At 36.3% G+C, this 24,727-nt stretch overlaps 1 protein-coding gene across 1 annotated transcript in view; it reads right to left on the reverse strand.

The window, feature by feature from the left end:
• The window catches only part of DMD (dystrophin), a 2,044,437-nt gene that overhangs the window by 1,415,915 nt on the left and 603,795 nt on the right, over positions 1-24,727 (reverse strand). The window contains exon 13 of the mRNA XM_025371836.1: positions 17,429-17,548. Within this exon, the coding sequence (XP_025227621.1) occupies positions 17,429-17,548 (120 nt within the window). The remainder of the gene's footprint in view (positions 1-17,428; positions 17,549-24,727) is intronic.

The raw sequence follows: 24,727 nt of genomic DNA on the forward strand, positions 1-24,727 counted from the left end.
CAGTTGGGATGCCAGAAAATAAAGAGCAGGAGTTCTAAGGAGCATTCCAGCATAACAGTCTTCTTTCCAGCATTCATCACATTCCCAGGCATTCCTTGGTACTAGGAGGTTTCCTCTTCTTTATCATTTTATACCTCGCAGACTCTGAGCTCGTTGAGGTGGGCTCCTTACCTTTGAGGTTCATGTCTTGCACAAATGTCCCAAAGCTGAATACTACCCACTGTAGTTATCAATAGGTGGCTTTTCCCCCCAATTTTGGACTTAGAATCATCTTTTTGGATCTTTGAATCTGCTAACCATTACATAAAATATAAACTTCTTGCATTCTCACTTCAGTTCTACTGTTGTTCAACTACGTAACATCTGTGAACAAACTCAATCTTGCTGTGCTTTAGTTTTCTCACCAGTGAAATGGAGATAATAGTACCAACTCTCCTGGCCAGGTAACTGCTAGGGTCAGATAGATCAGTAAATGTGAAAGTGCTCTGAAAACTGTGATGAATTATTGAGATACTTGTGATAGTAAGACTTTAGAGCTCAGTCAATAAAAAAACCAGCCTTTATTCCAGATGTGATAAATCTGGAGCATGACAGAATTTTAACATAGAACAAAGTTAAACATTTTAGAAGGACACTAAATTATAATTTTGTTTGCATTTTTTCTATAGTTGATAAAGCTTATGTTTTGTACAAGAGTTGAAATCTTTTACCTTTACATTTTTAAACACCAGGTCATATTCCAATAGGTATCTTTTTTTTCTTTTTCTTTTTTTGAGAGTCTTTTTCTGTCCCCCAGGCTAGAGAGCAGTGGCACGATCTGGGCTCATTGCAACCTCCATCTCCCAAGTTCAAGGGATTCTTGTGCCTCAGTTTCCCAAGTAGCTGGGATTACAGGTGTGAGGCACCACACCTGGCTCATTTTTGTATTTTAGTAGAGACAGGGTTTCACCATGTTGGCCAGTCTCGTCTCAAGCTCCTGACCTCAAGTGATCTGCCCACCTCGGCCTCCCAAACTGCTGGGATTGCAGGCATCAGCCACTAAGTCCGGGCTCCAATAGGTATCTTATTTAAAAGTAAGGGCATAGAAAATAAATATCCCTTTATGTCTCATGCCACATCTTGACATCACAACTTTTCATCCACAAGAAATCACAAATTCTAACGTACATAACTAATAAAATGCATAAAATAATGTAGGTGTAAGAGAATGGGTAGTAATGGGGACTGTGGCTAAATGAAGAGTCTGTGCTGGAAAGAACAGGGCAACTTGACTCCTGCTCTGGTTACTACGTAGAAAAACAGACTGACGATCATTAGATCATTTGCTTTCTCCAGAGAGGTTAGAAATTCTTTGTTCATGTCACATTTTTCTCAATTTCAAACAATGCTAACTAATAAAATACTATTAAATACCATAGGGACTAAATAGAACTTTATCTGGATACATCTGTAATTTTAGATGCAATAGACCAATTCCTAGAAAAACACAAATGATTCAAGCTGACTCCAAAATGGAAAATCTGGAAATACGCAATTTTGAAATTCCAATTAAAAATGGACATTTTTATGCGTATTAAATACATAAAAAAATGTTAATTTAAAACTTTCCCATTTGCACATTCCAGTTATGAAGCAAGTTCCCAAGCCTGCATAATCAGGTACCTAAACCTAGCAAGTATATCACAAGAAAGGAAAATAGCAGGCCATTTTCATGGACATAAAGGAATATCTATGAATCAAAGAAAATCTAGCAATACACAAAAAAGATTATACGTCTTATCCAGGTTTAGTTCATTTCAGGAAGAAAGGCTTTAACATTAGAAAACCAAGCAATGTGATTTGACATATAGCAGAATAAATAAGAAAACAAAATATGACCATCGCAAATGATTCTGGAAAAATATGTAAAATTTGGCATCCAGTAATAAAACCTCTTAGAATATTAAGAACAGAAGGTATTTATAACAAACCTACAGGAGAGATCATACTTAATGATGATTTATTAAAGGTCTTGTCTCTGAGACTTAAAATGAGAAATAAATATCCACAATATTCCCATTGTACTAGAGTATTTATACAGTACAATATGTCAGGGAAAAAAAATAATCTGAAAAATAACTGGAAAAGGAGAAAGAAAACTGTCATTACTCAAAAACAACCTATATATGTACATCTGAATAATACTATAGACAATGTATTCAAATTATTAAGTAAATGTAGCAAGGTCTCTGGATACAAGACCAAGAAAAAATCAATTGTATTTCTTCATATCAGCATAAATAGAAAATGAAATTTCAAAAATATATTCATAGCAGTAAAAATATTAAAAAACCAAGAAATACATCTTAGAGGAAGTTCAAGAGCCTTTACTTTAAAAACTATAAAACGGCCGGGCGCGGTGGCTCACGCCTGTAATCCCAGCACTTTGGGAGGCCGAGATGGGCGGATCACGAGGTCAGGAGATCGAGACCATCCTGGATAACACGGTGAAACCCCGTCTCTACTAAAAATACATTAAAAAAAAAAATGAGCCGGGCGCAGTGGTGGGCACTTGTAGTCCCAGCTACATGGGAGGCTGAGGCAGGAGAATGGCATGAACCCGGGAAGCGGAGCTTGCAGTGAGTGGAGATCGCGCCACTGCACTCCAACCTGGGTGACAGAGCAAGACTCCGTCTCAAAAAAAACTATAAAACATTACTGAGAGAAAATAAAGGCCTAACTAAATGAAAGGCTATTCCATGTTCATGGACTGAAAGACTTTATGTGATTAAAATGCTAATTCTGCACAAGTTGATCCAGAGAATAGATGAAATCCAATTAAAACCACAACAGATTCTTTTTGGGGGCAGGGTTCAAAAGCTGTTTTTAAAATTCATATGGAGATCGAAACGGCCAAAAGCAGTCAAGATAATCTTTAAAACGGAAGAAAATAAAATGGCTTTTATTGACCAACTGACCAAAACAAACTTAATGTAACTAAACTCTAGACAGGTTTTTATTTAACTGTAGGCTCCTGACCTCTCTTTTCTTAGAGCAACTATATATATTTATATATATTATATATAATATATATACATAAAACTTTAAGAAAACTTGCAACCATAAACATATTCTCTGCCTCTTTGAGATGTAAATCTTCTACAACCCAGGAATATCTTTCTCAAGGACCTAGGAGCCATCTCTTTGAAATGTAATTGTTAATGATAGCACACCTATCTCCCAGTCTCTGTGGGAGGGTAGGAGCTTAACTTCATTAAGTGCCAATTAACAATCATAGATGGCCTAATCACCATTCTAACCCCCTAACATCTTCCAGTAGTTTTCTACTAGCTCTCCCCAGTGCTTAAAATCTCTCCTGCCTTTCTTTCATTGGAAATGATTTCCAACTCTCTCCCCTATGGCAATAGTCTTGATCCATATATTTCTGTAGTCTTGAATAAAGTCTTTCTTGCCTGTTTAACTGCCTGCGCAAGTTTTCTTTTACAATATTACCAGATACAGGCCAGGCGTGGTAGCTCATGCCTGTAATCCCAAGACTTTAGCAGGCCAAGACTGGTGGATCACCTGAGGTCAGGAGTTCAAGACCAACCTGACCAACATGGTGAAACTCTGTCTCTACTCAAAATACAAAAAAATTAGCCAGGCATGGTGGTGGGCACCTGTAAACCCAGCTATTCAGGAGGCTGAGGCAGGAAAATTGCTTGAACCAGGGAGGCGGATGTTGCACTGAGCCAAGATCTCGCCACTGCACTCCAGCCTGGGCAACAACAGCGAAACTCCATCTCAAAAAAAAAAAAATGTTATCAGATATTAAAATTTATTATAATGCTATAGTAATTAAGACAATGTGGTATTAGCGTAAGGATAGGCAAGTAGAGAAATAAAACTGATGAGAGTCCAAAAACTGATCCATGCATGTATAGGCATTTTATTTACAATATTTTTGTCAAAGACAGCACCATAGAATATTGAGGAAAGAATGATCTTATTGAAAAGCTTTGCAGTAAGACCATCCTTTCTTCAACATTCTACGGTGTCAACTTGTTGTTTCAGTTGGATCTGTATGGGAAAATATGGACATTCATCCCTTTCTCATACTTGTAATAATAGGTGGATCATAATACGAAAGGTAAAACAAAAAGTTCCTATATAGCAACCCAGGACCATAGCTTCAGAATTTTAAAGTAGACAGTCTTATTTTTAAACTGAGGACAAAAGTACACTAAACATAACAGAAAATACTGAAGTGAAATATGTTAAATTTAAACTTCTGTTTATGAAAAAATGTATCATTAAGGGGTAAAAAGGTACCCACTCAAAAAGAAAAATGTAATAGAGATAAACAAAGAATATCCAGAATATATGTATTTTAAACTAAAATAAATCACTAAGAGAAATATAGAAAATCCAGTAGAAAAAATAGGCATTTCACGGAAGAGTTCATTTTAATGGCCAGTAACAACTGAAATGGTATTCAACTTCATTAGTCATCAGCATATACAACTGAAAAATGAGAGATGACATTTTACAGCTACCAGAAAGGCTCAAATTAAAAAGTTTAATAACCAAGTATTCAAGAACATATGAAGCAGTTTGTATGTTCATTTACTACTGGTGAGAATATGAATTTACACAACTTTGGAAAACCCTTTGTTAATATCTTGAAAGCTAAATATGCATATACCCAATGGTTAAGAAATTCTATTCTTAGGTACATACCTAACACAAAAGCTTACACATATATGCAAAAATATATGTATAATTTATGTTCATAGAAGAATTATTTGTAATGCTTCCAAACTGGAAACACCCCACATTTTCTGAACAGTAGAATACGTAAAATGTGGTATGTTTGTACAAAGTAATTTTATCCAGCAATGAAAATTAATGAAGTAATGCTATAAGCAATATAGTGAACCTCATAAATATAGTATCCAGTGAAAAAAGCCCATTTAAAAACTGCATATATAAAAGTTTCATTTAGATCAGCTTAAAAATGTAGCAACACTAATCTGCAGCATTGGAACTCAGGATACATGTTACCTTTGAGGAGGTGGGAAGAGTTTATGATACCATAGGGCTAGATGGAGGCTTCCTGGTTGCTGGTAACATACTGTCTTTTTCTGGATGTGGAATCATGGTATGCTACTTCTGTAATAAGTCTTTAAGCTGCAATTATAACTTACGTACTTTGCTTGATACTTCAATTTAAAAAGGGCCATAAAGTTTACATTTTTTTCAAAGACCATCAACAGATAAATAGAAAACAGGTTATATATACATAGTGGAATGCTATTTGGCCATAAAAAGGAATGAAATAAAGCCATTTGCAATGACATAAACGGAACTGGAGGTCATTATTATAAATAAAATAAGCAGGCACAGAAAGACAAAATACCACATGTTCTCACTCGTATGTGGGAGCTAAAAAATTTGATCTCATAGAGCTAGAGATTAGAATGATAGATACCAGAGACTGGTAAGGGTGTGCAGATGGAATGAAGAGAGGTTGTTTAATGGGTACATACACTTAGATTGAAGGAATAAGTTCTAATGTTCGATATCAGAGTAGGATGATTATATAATTAGATACAACAGTGTATATTTCAAAATAACTAGTAGACAGGATTTGAAATGTTCCCAACACATAGAAATGATAAATACCTCAGGGTATTAAGGTTATCTATCACCTCAAGTATTTATCATTTATACATTCCATGCATGTAACAAAATATCACATGTACTCTATAAGTATGTAGAAATATTATGTATCAATACACTTTAAAAATTTTTGTAAATGTATTAATACTTGCATTCATAAAGAATATTACCGGCTGGGCATGGTGGCTCACGCCTGTAATCGCAGCACTTTGGGAGGCCAAAGAGGACAGATCATGAGGTCAGGAGATCGAGACCATCCTGGCTAACACGGTGAAACCCCGTCTCTACTAAAAATACAAAAAAATTAGCTGGGCTTGGTGGCAGGCGCCTGTAGTCCCAGCTGCTTGGGAGGCTAAGGCAGGAGAATGGTGTGAACCTGGGACGCGGAGCTTGCAGTGGGCCGAGATCGTGCCACTGCACTCCAGCCTGGGCAACTGAGCGAGACTCCGTCTCAAAAAAAAAAACAAAAATTATTGTTCCAGCATACTTGCTTATATTTCTCCTGTAATTTTGTATGGTAAGTACTGTGACCACTATTATCTTTGAGCTTCATTTGATAATTTTACCATGAGATAATTCATTGTTCAGCTCATAAATCAAAGTCGGAAGAGAGAACAGATGGAGTAATCTAGACATTGTGTTCTTTCAAATCTACCTAACACCCTATTGGCCAAATGTATTACAACAGACCATGTATTAACATAAATTGAAATTCAGCGTTAACCGTATACTTACAGTACATTGGCTTTGCATATTCAAATTTCATTAGAATATTTAACATTTATTTACACTTGATACAATGTGCAGTTGAAAAAATGCACATATCAAAGCTGTTCAAAACATGCTCAAAAGTTTTCTAATAACTGAATGATATGCCATTTTATATTTGAGTAAATAAAATTAAAAATCCAGTTCCTCAAGCATACTAGTCACCATTCAAGTGCTCAAAATAGCCAAATGTGTATAGCAACTTCCTTATTGAACAGTGTTGTTCTAGAAAAAAAAATTTTATATACTAATGCAATCGAGTGTGACAGGTGGTAATATATATAAACTGCTTATATATATAAACTATATATATATAAACTGGTCTCTTCTAGAACTGTTATTCTAGAAGAGAAAAATATGTATATACTATTGAAATTGAGTGTGACAGGTGCTAAAATAAATATATATGTTTAGATTATATATATTTGTACCTGTAAATTTAACTCATTCATGCAAATGCTATATATATTCATATATATGAATATATTGCATTTTATACAGATAGAGAGTATTTGCATGAACAAGTTAAATTTACAGGTACAAATACATTACTTTGTTAGATAGGCTTCTGCATTCCCCCTTTGCTGATTAGTAAACTGAAACTGAAAAAAATCACATAATTTTCTCAAGGTCACATAGCAATTTTCTACTACGAATTTGAGAGATTAGGAGAAATCCCAGGTTGAGGTGTCACACATCTGAATACCAGTGTCAGCCTTGCCACCTGCAAGCTATATGAACTTGGATTTAACTTCATTATGCATTGGTTTTCTCATTTGTGATATAGGGGTGACATTACATACAAAGTATGTAAAACTCCTGAAAAATAATAAACCAGCTAATAATTATAATTATTGCTTCATGGGCAACAACTGTTGATGCTTAGCTTTGTGGATTATTTTCATCACATTTACAGTTTTTTTTTAATGTGTTTAATTCACCAAATACAAAATTAGGATGTGAGTGAAACATCAAAATATTTCAACCATGTTCCTCTTCCTAAATAACTTCTATTTCTTAATTTGATAGGGCCAACATTCTGTAAAATTTCTTTCTCATACTATCCCAAAGATATGTACTATAAAAACTTTTAGTTACCTAAGTGACATTTAGGCTATGAGAGAAAATCAGACTTTATCGTCTTTCTGAACAACTACCTTTCACAGTATACCATTTTCTTTCCAAGTGACTGTCTTTGTTATTTTAACATTCTCTTTGTAACTGAGATATAGCACATTCCCTTTGGAACCTGTGTGATACTCACGTTTCACAAGTTAAAACTATTAACGACACTAACATCAGTGTCCAAAAAGATGTTACCATTAAATGTCTGTCCTTCTTATTGTCCACTTATCCAGATGTTACCTTTGAAAATTATCATTGCTGGTCAAAATGATTGGCAGAATGTAGTGTTTGACTTCTATTTTGCCATTACATTCAGATTGTGTTTTCTTATGAAAGTAATTTTGAGAAGCATGCTTTTTAAATCTGAAGTTCTCTACAGAATGAGGGAGAATTATGCTTCTACTAGATAAGATTGGGCAGCATTTCCTTTTATTTTCTTGCACTCCACCTGTATTGGAGGGGACATTGGAGGTCATCAAGTCTAACTTCCCACTCAGTATGTCATCTCTTTTAAAACATACTTGAACGAGAGATTCTGGTTTGTGCTAAATATTATTATGAAGAACAGCTTGCCAGTTTCCACAACTCTTATTCCACTGTAAGAAGGCTTTGGGTGATGATAATAATAGTAACTAATATTATTATTGCTTACTATATTTCAGTGATTTTTAAACGTTTTAGCTTCTCAACTACCTTTTTACCCTTTACAGATATCCCATAATGTAGGTTCTAATACAATCCTCATATTAAAGATGGAGAAACTAAAGCCAAGAATGGTTAAGTGGCTTGCTCAAAGGCATACTGTAGATAAGGAACAGAGCAGGAAGGGTCTATTTGTAGAGTTTCTCCTAATTGCCTTACAACAAAAAGATCCCCCTTTTAAGTCAAAAATTCTTTCTTGGAATTATATCCAACCATCTGCTCATAGGTTCATTCAGTTATCTAACAAGAGTTACTGATTACTTATATCTGAGAATGCATGCAAAAATGTGTAAGACAGATCTCATGGAACTGAGATTCTAATAAAAGAGTAAAGCACAGCAGTATTAACTGCAAAAGTGTATGATAGGTACACAAACAGGCATAGTTATTATACAGACATGGTACAAAGAGGGAGTAGTCATCACTAGGTAAAGTGGCCAATTTCATGGAGGAAAACTTGAAATGAGTTTTCTATACATAGATGAAATCATCAAAGCAGATCTTGTGAAGCAGAGTCGTCTGTTTAAACCAGGTGGTATGTGCAAAGAGGTGGTAACATACAGGGTATCAGAAACAGCTTGTATGAATCAAACGCAGGTTGAGGGACATAAAGCAGATAACATGAGACAAGTCTAGAGAGAAGGGTAGGAGTCAGGTAATCAAATACCCTGTAGGCCAAATACCAGAATCTGTAGAGGATGGAAAGTGACTCAGGATTTTAAGCAAAGGAGAAATGATTAAATGGGTTCTTGGGGACCCACACTGACTTCAATATGGAGAAGAGCAGTAAGACTGAAGGCAAGGACTTTGGGTGTTTATGATATGGCCTTTACCTTGACAAATGTTGACAGGAACAAAGATAAAATAATACATACAAGATACGGTTAAGAAATATTTTGACATCGCATGCAAAGGGCTCCTAAGGGAAAGGACAGGGATGAATTTGGGATGACTCCAGTTTTCTGGTACAGGTGTCATGATAAATGCTAGTGCAATAACAAAAGTAAGAAATTCAGTAAGGAAAGCAGGTTTAAAGGAAGGCAATGTACAATGAGTTAAGTTTCATCTTGTTGAGTTTGAAATGTTGTTTGGACTTCAAGGATACATCCAGAAGATAATTAGAAGAAAATGGACTCAGGAAAGATCTGAGCAGAAGACATCCAGAGTTATCAACTTCTGTCTGTTTCTGATATTACGACATTTAAAAAAAAAAAAAAAAGAGAGAAAGTGCCTTCCTTTTGCATGACAATAGTGCTCATGTGCCATTTCTCTCTGATTAGTTACTTTTTAATTAAATAACCACCCATTCTACAAGTATTCTTCACAGGATGCTGCCATCTGAGAAAATCCAGCTAAGACAGAGTACCAATCGTGGGCCTAAAATATAGTGTATTCAAACCAGCCAGCATAGAGTGTAATTACTAGTTCTTATAATCTAGACACTATATCACAGTCTGTGATTGCATTAAGAACTTGTATCATCCTTCTTAATATCAAGCTTGTTTCAAAGCATGTGCACTCTTCCTCATATGTGCTTTTTTTATGTATATGCATGTATATACATATACACATGCACAAAGATATACATATGTGTATATATACAAATGTACATAGAGATGTATAGAAATTTAACTATACATTTATACATATATTCACATATAGACAAAATTACATGTGTTTTTATACACTTACATTTGTATATATTTACATTTATATCTATAGATGAGAAGTCAGACCCTTTTTATCTCAAACTAATTCAATTGATTTATACTACTCGTGTTTTTAAAAAGCAGCAACATTTCAAACTATAAACATGATTTTTCTGACTAAAAGATTAGGATGTAACATTTGTATATGATATTCTAACTCCTGAGGACATAGCTATAAACCTTCTAATATGGGAGGAGAAATATTCCATTAACCACCCCTACAGGGGCACACTTTGCACAGAGCCCCAGCTAAACCCTCAAATGGCTTCCTTCCCCAGAATTTTCCGACACTGCAGGTTGAATAAAGGTGTATAATCATTTTCAGTCAAATGCTCTAGCACGTAAGTCAGATACTAGGAAGGAATATATTAAAACACAGACTCATCCACCAACCCTCATAGAGAAAGAAAGACTCATCTTACCAACAAACATATCACAGGGAGGCTTCGCTAAAACCTTTAGGAAAATCAAAATACCTTATATTCATTCCATTCCACTGGATCAGCCATTTTAATAAGTCTAACAAAATAATTTGTCTTAATACCACAAAGTATTTCTACAAACTGTTTCATGTCGTCTGATATAAAGTTGGTTTTCATGACTCGATTTTAGCCAATGTAGTTCAGTTCTTAGAAAACTATCTCACCTGCAAAAATTATTCCTTCAGGCAATAAACATGTTTATTAACTTCATGAGATGAGTGAGAAACCGTACCAGTGTGCCTGGCCTTATGTTTAATAATCTGATCCAAAATTGTGTTTTCCAGGTTTTCCTTCTTGAAAATAGAATACTTGTTGTGATGGTTAATATTATGGGTCAACTTCACTGAATTGAGGGATGCCTAGATTGCTGATGAAGTATTGTTTCTTCTGGGTGTGTCTGTGAGGGTGTAGCCAAAGAAGGCTGACATGTGGACCAGTGAACCGGGAGATGAAGACCCACCCTCAATGTGGGTGGGCACCACCCAATCAGCTGCCAGTTAGACTAGAATGAAGCCAGCAGAAGAGGGATAAAGTAGCTTGCTTGGTAAGTTCACTCACTCTCTTCCCATGCCTTGCAGGGCAGGTAGCTTCCTCTCCTCCTGCCCTTGGACATCAGACTCCAGGATCTTCAGTCTTGGGACTTGCACTAGTGATCTCCCAGGGGCTCTCAGGCCTTTGACCTCAGACTGAGAGCTGCACTGTCAACTTCTCTGGTTTTGAGGCTTTTGGACTTGGACTGCACCAGGCTACTAGGTTCTCTCTTTTCCCAGCTTGCAGATGGCGTATCATGGGACTTCATCTTGTAATCATGTGAGCCAATTCTCCATGATAAACTCCTAAATATATATTTTATATATGCATATACACATCTATCTATCCATCCATCCATCCATCCATCCAGTTGGCTCTGTTCCTCTGGAGAACCCTAATACACCCTGTCTTTATACATTTTTGTAATTTTTTTTTTTAGGAAAATCAAAATACAGTATGATAGTCTTGCTATGTTGCCCAGGCTAATCTTTGAACTTCTGGGCTCAAGCAATCTTACCTCTTCAGCCTCTCAAAGTGCTGGGATTACAGGTGTGAGCCACTGCACCTGGCCTCATTCTTTTCATATACTGTTAATTCTCCAAAATGTTAGGAAGTAAATTCAATATTAAAGTCTTTTAACAAAATAATTCAAATGGCTTTTATACGACCAGAAATTCTCCTGGTTTATGACCATACAGACCTTCAATACATCTATAGTTGGCTCTCAACTTTTAACTTGTACAGAATAACATATCTAAAAATAGGGATTTAACGGCTTTGCTTTTTCTCTGGAAGATATTTTCATTAGAGCATCTTCTATAAGCTAAGGGCTTAACCATGTTTCTGGTTCTTTCTTTATTAGAAACAGTTATCTCCCTAGAACAAAAGGCTTTCTTTATGTTCTTTTTACAGTCTTTTTTCATGCAGGTTTTTTTAAACCATGCTCTCTTGATTTACCATTTATCCATTCTAGAAACTCTACCCACCTCCAACTTCCCTTATGATGGCAGCAGCAGCCTGTATGGAGCAGCTGCTGCGGAGATGCCAGCAGCAGCAAGGGAGGCGTGGCCAGGGCTGTGTACTTTGTGGAGCCACCAAGGGCCAGAAACAGGCAGGAGCCCTGTTCCCTCCTCAGTTGGCAGGGTGAGACCCCATGCTCCCAGGTGCAGCTGCAGCCACCCAGCCACAGCTCTGGACCTTGGCATTCCTGTGCTCTTGGGGGCCTGGGAAGTCCCCCTGCCTCCACATGCTCAGAAGTGTCTGCTCCCACAACCTGGCATCTCCTCGCTCCCTGCACTGGCTCCTGGGATAAGCAAAGTTGTGGCTGAGCCTGGGTGTTGTCGCAATCTGACTGGTTATGTGTGTACTAGGGACAGTGCTCACGTGCCAGCCCCCTGCGGCCTTGGGACCTTCTGGACTTTGGGCACTGATAAGCATGAGAGAGAGAGGCTGAGTGGAAACTGAGGGTAGCTCGGTATGGGCCTGCAGGTACCCCTTGGCATAAACTGCCTGGGCTCCATGGATGGCATGTTGATGGTGGCAGGAGGCAGACTGGCTCCTGGGCAGAAAGGGGCAGGTCCAAGGAGAAACCCCTCCTTCAAGCCAGGAATGGCCTGAAGCCTGGGGGCTGGGCTGCCAGTTCTGGGTGGAGTTTGTGGCCCGGATTGAGAACTTATGGTGCTTTTCTGGACCTATCTATGGGTGTCCATGGACCAATATGCATATACCTCCTCCCTTCTGAGCCCATAAAAACCCTGGACTCAGACAAACTTAGACATTGGGACTACCAGCTGCAGGAAGGAGCTACCTATTTTGGGTCTCCTTGAATCTTCAGGATGACCTGCCTGCATAAAGGAGCCACCCACCATGGGTCTCCTCTCTACTAAGAGCTGGACACTACCTGGGATGATCTGCCTGTGGAACGGAGCTACCCACCATAGGTCTCCTGAGAACTGTTCTCTCACTCAGTGAAGCTCCTTTCCACCTTGCTCACCCTCCAGTTGTCTGTGTACCTCATTCTTCCTGGATGTGGGACAAGAACTCAGGACCTGCTGAATGGCAGGACAAAAGAGCTGTAACACAAACAGGGCTGAGATATGCCCCCTGCTCACCATGTTGTGGGCAATGAGAAAGAGAGAAGAGCCATGGCCCTTTGCAGAGCCCAGACCTTGGGGCTCCTCAAGCCAGGGCTGTGACATGCTATAACACCCTCTTTGGGGGTCTGTGGTTCCTTGTGTCTCTGAGCTTTCAGGCGCCACCACGTTCCCCCTGTCCAGACATTGGTTCCTACAGAAGCTACTTGTGGTACATTTGGTCCAGCCACAGCTTCACATGGAGCTGCCACCTGTATTGGCACCTGGAGCTGCCTTCCACTGCAGCTGGCATGCTTGGCTGTGCACAGTGACCAGACCCTGTGCTTGCTCACATACTTCTTGCTGCTCTGTGCCTGGCTTGCCCTTGGCAGGCATGGGATCTGGGCTAGTAGTGCAAGCCAAGCACAGCCTGCCAGGCTGAGTGGGTGGAAGGAGCCCAGCGGGCACAAGCAAAACCCAGGCAGAGATGCTGCCTGCCACAGAGGTTTCTGGCTGGCAAAGTGACATCCAAGGATCCCATGACACTTACATGCACACTTTATCCATTTTCCTCCAATCTATTATTGAGATCTTTGCTTAAATATCACTTTCCTCAGCAATCATCTATTGCCTTCAAACTTCAGTTTAAGTCAGAATAATTTCCTGTCACAAAAGCTTATTTATTGCCTTTATAAATAAGTTGCATCCATCCTTTAACATTTGCTCATTTTAAAAAATACTTTATTAATGTCTATTTTCTATATTGGATTGCATGTACCAAGACAGCAGTTCCCATACCTACCTGCCTATCATAGTGACCACGGATGACAGGATGACAAAGAATTAGCATTCTGTTTCAAAGAGGGAGCCTGAGATATTGTCACCATTGTTCCAGGGTTTCGAGGAAGGCAGTAGGCTCTCAAATCACCCATCCCAACCAGGGTAGATAGTGACAAATTCTCTTTTTTTCACTGTCTTACCTGGTTACCCAACACAATCCCTGGGACACAGTAAGAACATAACAAGTACTTGTTGAAAAAAATTAAAATGGGATGTGGAATGCTTAGAAAGAGATGTGGTAATGACCTCTAAGACTGAAGACTATATAAATGAACAATTTTAGTTATTAAATTTAGTTTATAAAAATATCTCTCAATAAAATTAGTTCACTGGCATCGCTGCCTACAAAACAGACTCTCTAGGCACTGACATCCTGGAAGCCTCTGAAGTTAAGGACAAGACTCTAACCTGTGGTAACATTGCTGAGGGACAAGCTGAACGTTTGAGAGAGAGAATTTAATTATCAGAGAATGCACTTTTCAGAATATTGCACTTCATAAGCTATGTCATCTTTCAGAATCCCTAAGCACATATGTCTGACCTGTCTTTGGTTTTCTTCAAACCTTTTCCAAAGAAGACTCTAAAAGTATTTTCAAGTTAGAGAAATCCTAACATATCATCATAATAGAATTCACAGAATAAATCAATACATGGAGATATATTCTATTGGAAGTATTCTTAGAGTTCTAACTCAGAGTGCTAAGTATGCATCTCTCTTCCTTATTGGACTAAATGGGAACTTCCCTTCCTAGTTTCCCCCATCTGTACCACTTTACTAAAGACAGCTGGCTATCCTTTTTGAGCTTCTGGACGGCATTTCAACAGAATTGTAGTGCAATGAATGAAGGCATTGTGGTGATGTGGGATGCCAGGGAGAAGGAAGAGAAGGTGTGGGATGGGCACTCAACACTAATAAGTTTTGGGGAATAAGTTATGGATAGCCAGACCCTGCTCTAATAAAAAGCCTGCTAAAATCCTTCTCTAATTCCTGATGATTGTTTTTCTTTTAGGGGATCCGTATACCTGTTTCTCTTTCCTGTAATTTTTCTAATTACTTCTACCAGAATCCCTCTCAGTCCGGTATGAAACATATTATAGTCCATAATCCCTGAAGTTACCCTAGAATTATCACATACCCAGGGTATTTGTTTTAAATTTATGGTTTTTTTATGTTTTTATACTTTATCGATCTTTTAATACTTTATGATTTCTCCTTACTCCTCCTTCTCTACCATCTTCTCTTCCTCCTCTTCTTGCTTTTAAAAATTAAACTAGGTAAGACAAGATCATATGACTTGCAAAGAACCTAAGAAAGAATCATCTCTGTTTCAAAGTCAAATGAAAGCAGAGCATTCCAGGACAATTCCAGCCAATGGTTAAATAAGGTATAGAATTCAAGCATGGATTCCTTTGGGACTGAGGGAACTGATAGGATGGAGAAAGAAAGAAAAGTTACAGCAAGGGCTTTCTCTCCACTTGATTCCTATTAATGCTGCCCTTTTAAACACTAGTCTAGATTATCTTAAAGTCATATGACACTAAAGCCCTATTTAGAGGCAAAATGAGAACATCAAAAGAGGAAAAGAGATGGAAGAGAAAAGAGGAGGCTGGAAGGCAGTAGCCATTAAAGAGGTATGCAATCACGGACAAATGCAGATAGAGTTTATGCAAATTAGGGATAATCAATACATGTACCGATATTTAGTAGCTGTCTTTGGGCCAAAGAAATAAAGGCAGAAAATAAGGTGAAAATGAAAGCAAGTAAGAAAACGAATACAGAAGAGTTTAGGGCCACCACACAACCATCTGTGAGTTCTGTGGACTGTTTTTCAAGATGCCTTAACCACACAAGCATCACCTTGGATGAATTATATTGAAAAGCTATTTGCACTGGGTCAGCTAATGATGAAATGGGTGCTTTGAATTGTTATTTTAAATGGAAATACTCTATGCCTTAGAACAATGTCTGCGTTTAAGTATTTTTTTAACCAGTAACCTCCCTTCAACCCCTGCTTCCCAGCCTTATTTAATATTAATTGAAAATTTCTGGTAAATACTGAGTATTAGATTTTTACCCATCTGCAATTAGTTACTATTGTATCAGAATTATGGAATTCTTTAAAGCATAGCACTTTAGCTTATTATGAGTGTGTGGGTATATATATAATATAAAGGATCATATATTTGATAATAGATATAAAATCTAGGGACATAAGTTTTTTAGTTCCCTGAAACTTCATTGAAACACAAGCAATTAACATGAATCACCAGTATATATGAAATGCTCTGTTCTAGCCATGTCCAACCTATTTGGTCAAAAGATTTTCCCTTTGTCATTTAATGATGGAGAATGAGATAACATTGTTGGAGATTAGCAGTCTAAAGTAGTAACCTGAGGAAAAGACATTTCACTGGAATAAAAAAATAAAACACACTTCACACAAAAAGAGAAGAAAGCAGAGATAAGGCTTTAAGAAAGCGTGTTATAGATTAGGTAGGAGAAACTATGTTTAGTACTACTTTGGGCTGATAAAGCCATTTAAACCCACATTGATTGGATTCTTGGACATATCACTTTTACTTTTGTCACAAAGGAAAGGCAAGCATTTGGTGGTCAGAATGAGTGTGTCAAATATAATCTATAGTTATATATGTGTATGTGTAATTACTCTAAACAATAAATTAATGTGTTTTCCCTTAATATTGATGTTCTGGTATATGTGTACAAACCCCATTGAAACTTTTTTACAGTAGAGGTTTATTTTTCTACAATAAATATCACACACACACACACACATATATATATATACACACACACACACACACACTCACAATTGTATAATTATTCAAAATAATAAATTGCTATATTTTCCCTAATGCTGATGTTTTGGTACATGTACATATATCTATCAATTTTTTTTTAACAGTACAACTTTATTGTTCTCCATTTGGAAAAAAATACAAAAATGTTAAAATATCTACATCATCTTTTGTTAAAATGTACTGGATGTGTTTCTAAAAGCATAACTACTACAACTCAGGTAGGAAGAGGGCTTAAAAGGCTAAATATCTACTTCAATCAGAATCCCATGACTTAAACATTCTGCTATACTCTCATAAAGACTACAACTGAAGGCTTCCTGGAATAAATATAGTGAAAGCATTCAATGTTTCATTATTTAATTAAATGGAATTTTTCTTGTTTTTTATCTTTGTCCTTTTAGGCTGTAGGCTTGAAGAGGACATAAATATTAAACAGCATGCCTCAGACTAGTTATCTAATATATGTGATTCAATATAATTTAAAAAATGGATATCCATTTATGTTTCCCCAGTCCAGAAAACTCATGTAAGCAAATAGTGTACAATGAATGAAATGGTAATTTCCACAAATAGAAAATAATTTGAATTATTTTTAACAAACATATTGTATTCTAAGTATTTTAATATATAAATTGCATTCTAAATTTTTAAAATACTTTTCAAGGTATACTTCTTTTGAACAACATATTTAGTTAGCTAAACAAAATAATCTGACCTTAAGTTGCTCTTCCAAAGCAGCAGTTGCGTGATCTCCACTAGATTCATCAACTACCACCACCATGTGAGTGAGAGAATTGACCCTGACTTGTTCTTGTTCTAGATCTTCTTGAAGCACCTGAAAGATAAAATGTTTTTAAAAGAAATTAAAATAATAGTCTTACATGTATGTTGAAATCATTTGCTCTCAAATGGTGAAATTTATTTCTGCTACATCTCAGGTAATCCTATTTTTTATTAAACTAGAAACATTCCAAGCAAATTTTCTGCTACGATGCTCAGCAAAATTTATATGTTTCTATTGTCAATTTAACTGGAAAGTATATAAAGAAGACTAATGTTGAGAAAGGTACTGTAGGATGTTCTGCTTCTCGTCCCATTCCCTTTCTCCTTTTCAAGACTTTTCTCCTGAAACTATCAGCACTTCTGGCATTTTCAGGCTCTTCTTCTCTACTGAAGTTCTCCATTACCATAAAAATAAAACAAACTCTTGATCAAACAAACCTGTCCTGCTGCTATCCTCCTATGTGTTCCTCTTTATTGAAAAGAAAAAAAAGTTTCCTACAGTTACTGTCTCCATATATTTATCTTACTATTCACTTTGCCCACTATCCCACTGAAATACCTTTTGTAAAGGACACTATCAACTTTCATGTCCTAAATTCAATAACCATTTGTTATAGCATCTTACTTGACATGTTGATTACTAACCTAATTGACCACTCCCACATTCTTGACACCCTCTCTTGATCACCCTCCTAACTATGTGCTACTTTTTTTCTATATTTTGGAGACGGAGTCTCACTCTGTCACCCAGGGTGGAGTGCAAATGGCGTGAACTCGGCTCACTGCAACCTCCACCTACGAGGTTCAAGGGATTCTCCTGCCTCAGCCTCCTGAGTAGTTGAGATTACAGGTGCACACCACCACACCCAGCTAAATTTTTGTATTTTCAGTAGAGACAGGATTTCTCCACGTTGGCCAGGCTGCTCTCAAACTCCTGACCTCTGGTGATTCACCCACCTCAATCTCCCAAAGTGCTGGGATTACAGATGCGAGCCACTGCACCTGGCCTGTGTGCTATTTTTTAGCTCCTTTACTGGTTCTTTCTCTTCTGCTCCAACTACAAATCAGATGTCACTCCTATTTATAAAAACCAATAGACTCCTATCATACTAAGAAAGAAAATTTAACTTCTTTACCTGAAATTCTTATATGATCTAGCACCTGCCTACCTCACCAATCTGACTGTATACCATTCTTGCCCTCACACTGTTTCAGAACAACTTGCTTTCTCTCTCTTCCAAAAATGTGTCAAGCTGTTCCCTCTACCGGGATTGCTTTTCCTCCAGATCTTTAAATAATCTCTTTATCACTCAGGACTCAATGTAAGTGTTACCTACCCAGAGCAGCTTTTCATGAGCAAGCTATCCAACGTTCCTCCCTAGTAATTTGCTATTTCTGTCATTTTTTAAATCATAGCATTGTCACTACTCAGTAATGTCTTATATATCACTTAGTCCTTTTGTCTCTACTTAACCATCATATGCAATCCACTAGAACAGAGATGCCCTCTGTCCTTCTCACTATGTATTACAAGCAAATAAAGATCAATGAACATTTGTCAGATAAATGGTGCCATGTGGAGGTTTGGGGAAAATATGCACAGATGAGTTTGTTCCTTCCTGATTGCACAAAGATTACAATATAGTAGGAAGAATTAGTGATTTTTAGTGTAATCACAATTACACTAATCTCAACAGAAAATAACCACTTGGTCTCAACTGAACCCTGGGGTAAAACCAGCCTAATTCACATCTTGGCTTTCTAACTTAACAAATGTGGCTCTGAAAAAATCATTTCCCCCTATTAAGTGAGGCTGTCACAAAATAGTATTTCCAATCTTTTTAGAAACATGATGTACAATTATTTTGTAATGATGAACAGGGGTAAACACAGGAATAAATTGGGGTAAACAAAGGAGGCTGCTCTAGAACCAAGATATCTTGCCTGGGTGCTCCAGATCCCTTAAGACTTTACCCTGTTACACTAATTATTATTATTGGGATTTCTCTGAATAGCTATTTGAGACTTCTAGCCAACTAGTTTGCTTCTTAGAACATTTTGTTATATAACACAAGAGTGGAGAAACAAGTTTGGGACATTTCCTGTTACTTTCTGGCAAACATGCTGTCCCTACTTGCAAAACAACAGTGCTTAGCACCTATCAGTCTAGCTCTTAGGTATTCAAACTCTATAGCAGGTGGAAGGGAACTTATTAGGATGGCTGAATCATAATCTCAAGTGCATGAGCATTTTTATCCTAGGCTTCATATTTTCCAAGCCTCAACATTTTAGAACACTATAAAATCACTTCTTTTTACTTCGTCTCTCTAGATTTTCATGCTACATTTTCAAGTGAAGCAATTTAGAATAAAATGACTATGCATCTATTTTGTGTGTGGAATCTATACTGCCTATCACGCCTTTGACATTCCAGAGCTTATAATGGTTAATAAAACTCTTTCTGCCATGAGGCCAAAAATGGAAACATTAAAATTCAGAGTTGTCCTTGACAGTCATGTTGAATCTGTGTTTTCTGAGTTACATAAGACAGGACTGGGAACATTTTAAATGTGTCAGCCAGGAATGTTTCAAATAATAATTAAAATGATAATTTGGTGGCCAATGTATCATAAGTTGGTTTTCTGAATTTAGCAAATTCTTTTCTGTCCTTCATTATGAGTATATATAATTACATATATTACAAAATTACAAGTAAATAATGCCATAGTTTTCATTTTTACATGTAAATTGCTTTTTCACAATTTTAATATATTTTAGTTAAGAAATGTAAGAAAAACACTGTTTGATCCATGGAATGAATCCAACTCATACTGAGTCTTTTAAAGCATATGTGATCAAACGTACTATTTTCTCCATTACTTAGTTGTTCTGATTTTGTTTCATTTTCCTATTTGTTTTATAATCGAAATGGCATTCTTGCCATATTGATCAAGGGTTTATATTTTATGCTTGGCAGAACTGCTAACACAAAGTACCACTAAAGCGAACTGTGAGATGATAGCATTAAAACCAAACACAAGAACCGTCTCGACTTATGGCGAGTAGAAGGAAATAAAGGAGCAGGGAAAGGCTCTCTACAGTGACTAAGAATGTTGAAGAATCCAGAGTACTGGAGTAGATTTGCATAAGCTGCATTTGATTTAATGTTATTTCCAGTATCTCTTCTCTACGACTTTTTAAAATTATATCTCTTCTTTCTCAGCTAATCAGGAATGAAACTAAAAAAGATTAAACTGACTTTTCTGAACACACTAAATAGCTGTAAGACAAAAGCTATGGTAAAACTGTAAGCGTATCTCTTATTTTCTCAGACTTCAAATGCAAAATAAATATTAGTGAATATCACACCATTAGCTAATCTCCTTAATATCAGCAAAATACAGATTATAAACTATCCAATGTCCAGGGTTTTTTTGTTTTGTTTTGTTTTGTTTTTAACACTGATTCTTACAAGTAGCAGAAATGCCAAACATACAAAGCTGGAGTTAAAAAGTTCAATTGTTCTGCCAATGTAGGAATCCATGAATAAAGGCCTTGATCACTGGGGTAAAGAATGCCTCCCTGCTTCTCTAGTTGGAAAGACATGGATTCTCAAGAGCATTTAAAAAAAATAATACGCTACAGTGTTATGAGGCTATATTTAATTAAAATTTTAAATACTGACTTCTTATGGATTTGAGTTTTTCATAGATGAATTTATACAATGGAGATTTATACTTGATTTGCTAATTAAGCCTGAAATATGAGCCAAATTATTTCTAAATATAGATGTATCACCAGAGAAGTACACAAACATTTGTCTATCAGAAAATACCTTCAAATTAAAATATTGCAATATAATATTGTTAAAATATGTTTTTCTTTATTAAAAGCTTCCAGATTGCACATACACATGTATACACACATACTAGGTATTTTATTATGCATTTATTTTCATTATTTTATTAAAGAAATGCTTTTGTAACACCAGATTTCCAAAATCTATCATGTTCCTAATTAAATTTCGTTACCATTATTAGATAGATACAAATGTTACTGATGTTTGTTCTCGAATGTCAAATAATGTATTTTTCTCTTTATGACAAGAGAAAAGGCCAACAGTGAGATTTAACATTAAGAATGCTGAGATTTGATAAACAGTTTTTGTTACACCTCTGTGAATAATAGTATTTCTTGTAAATAAGTCTCTAGTTAAAGGGCTTAACAAAATTTGTTACTCCCTTAGTACATGTTTCCCGATTTTATTATTTAAACATGACTTTTCTTGTACTTCTTTTAAATGCCATCAGTGATACCGAATTCTTCTGGCTCTTGTCCATGTCAAAGTTGGTTTTCAAAGTGGCTTAGAATAACCACTGGAGAGCCACTTCAGTGTTTACTCTAGACCTATGCTATTTTACCCTTTCTTAGCACACATGTAAAATAATACTTAGGAAATAAAGACATGGAATTATGTAAGGCTAGGGAAATTTTTGATCTGATGTTTAAAGGTGAAGAGCAATAATGAATAGAAAGGTAGCATAACAGAAAACAAAAACAAGGTTGGGTCTCCTGTAAATTCGATGTGAGAAGCTTTTGTTTTACTTATTTCTTTTGGCCATAGCATAGACTCAGCTACCAGAAACAGGAAAGAACAGCTGTTACCTATATGTAGAGTTTTTTTTTTTTTTTTTTTTTTTTTTTAAACTACTACTCCTACTTCACTGAATAACCAACAGCACATTGCCAGTACTTGCAGGTCCTACACACGCACACACACACCCCACTAGAAACAACACAGACCACGTGTTCATCATGAATTCGAAGGCCATCTATTGTCTCCAAAAATGACTTTAAAATTAATATATTTAGATGTTTAATTATAAATATTAAGTAGTTGGTAGTTTATCTAAATAAATGCACACATAAGGAAAGACTAATGAGAAAAAAATTGTAGCAAACATAAAATTTGCAAAGGACATTAAGAATTCAGAAGGTTCTAGGAATAGAGATGAGTCTAACATCTAGGAAAGTGGTATCTTAAAAAAGCTGTCTCATGAACAAAAAAATCCCTAGATACTAATGATCATTATAATGCAAGACATCTGGACAGGAATTGACTTTTTTCCAAATAAAAACTTCAAGTACAAATCAGAAAGTGTTAGGATTTCTTGGGAAATGATGGGGTGACAGGTAATTTATTTTTTTCACTCTCTTTTCCTCTATGCCCCATTCTTTCTACCACCTCTACACTGGGCTAGGCTCTATATCCCTTGCCAGCCTGAATGAAATGATCTGGAAATGACTTTCAATTTTATTTGCAGTGAAATATTCACTTTGCTAAGCCTGGCTGGTCACAGTATTGTCTAGCTTTCCATGAAGATCTATTTATGGTATGTAACTTTGTTATAAATTTGCTGAATATTTTAAATAATCTTTCCCAACAGGCTCCCCTAGAAAAGCTTTTGATATTCACTTACTTAAATGTGATTGAATATCTTTATTAGTCCTTATATCAGAACACATCGATTTTATCTTTTTGTTAGAAATGAATGTTTATGTTTCTGCCAACTCCTAAGCTACCAAATGGGGGTTCTGAAAGACTGTTTCAATGGAGAGATTTGAAAGACTATAAAAGCACACTAAATGTTTCTCAATAGCCTGAAGGGGACTCAATAAATATGAAAAGAAACTGTTTCAAAAATAAAGTAGACAATTAATGTACCCCTACATATGGAAAAGGACATAGGATGAAATAGATGGAACGAAACTTGCGCATGACTTTGAGGAGACAGTAAAACTGTAGGCAAAAGTGTAGCATCTGAAATCAGATTTTCTATGTGTAATTCCTGGAAGCATCAATAACCAACCACGTGACTTTGAGAAAGTCATCAACCACACCAAGCCTCAGCTTCCTAATTTCAAAATTGAGATAACAAAACTGCCTCTTTCTTTATGTGGTTAAGAAGATAGAATAAGGTCAAATTGTTTCACATTTTGCCTGGAAAACAGTATAAATTCCAAAAATATTAGCATCTAATTCATTGAAAGAATTCATATTTAGCCATATTTATATCAAATATTTTAAACTAAACTGTAATAATCTAATACTATTTTACCCTCATCTAATACATTCTATCATCCTTTCTAATAGACATCATAAGTACAGAAAAAAAAATGTGATTTTTTAAAAGTCATGAAAAGAATTGCTGAAGTTACAGCAAAGTTTTAAGGTCTGGAGAAACACACAGTTAAGTGTTAAATCCTTAAATAATACTTGAACTTCCAATTCTATTTATACTACATTAACAAAAGTAGGTTCGAACTACCTGATCTGATGGTATCATAGAAAAATTTGCATGGTCAGACATATGTCATGGAGTGAGGACAGTCCCTAATCACCAAATGGTAGCCCTCAACTCTCATGCCTTTCCTACTCTTTCTACAATCCATGCATGCACCCACCTACACATTCTACATATACAGAATTAAAATCAGATCAAAGTAAAAACCAGTAACACTGAATAAATAATTATAAAATGCCTTTACTGAAAATACTTATTGAAAAAGAAAAGAACAAGATTATTGGGAGAGAGTTGGGGTAGAAAGTTTCAGGCAGAGCACAGAGGAAATGATATGCATTGTGCTGCTAAACAGAATATAGTTGTGAAATTCAGTTCCAATGATTATCCTCCTGCTCAGACACTACTGCCATGCTTATCATAAGCCTGTGTTCCTGTTTCCCTTATAGTCCCTTCTACCTCTATTTTAAAGAAAGAACTACAGGATTAATGGTGATGAATTATCTCATTAAGCATTTTGATTCTGAGTATTTAAGGCGTAGCTACCACTACTGCTTACTCTACGTTTGAAGACTCATATGCACTCAGTCTCTGTACCTTCTATCCAGACATCCCCAATCCTGTGAAACCAAGTGCCACAACATCTTCAAATCTCTTTGCCACTTCTCTGCATTTGTTCTAGTCTCTAGGATCTCAGGTGGAGTCAAGCTTCACTGGAATCTCAAAATGGACAGAAATGGTCTCGGTTCAAAGGCAGACAGGTTAAAGTTAAAATCAGAATCTACCAATTACTACTAAAGTTACCTTGAACAACTCCTTAAACTCTTTGAACACATTTATTTGTCTGTAAAATCAAAATCAAGGATTAATATCCTTCCAGGTCAGACATTTATAGAACACTCTATTCTACGACTACAGAATTTACATTA

Source organism: Theropithecus gelada, chromosome X, assembly GCF_003255815.1.
Source record: "Theropithecus gelada isolate Dixy chromosome X, Tgel_1.0, whole genome shotgun sequence".
NCBI lineage: Eukaryota > Metazoa > Chordata > Mammalia > Primates > Cercopithecidae > Theropithecus > Theropithecus gelada.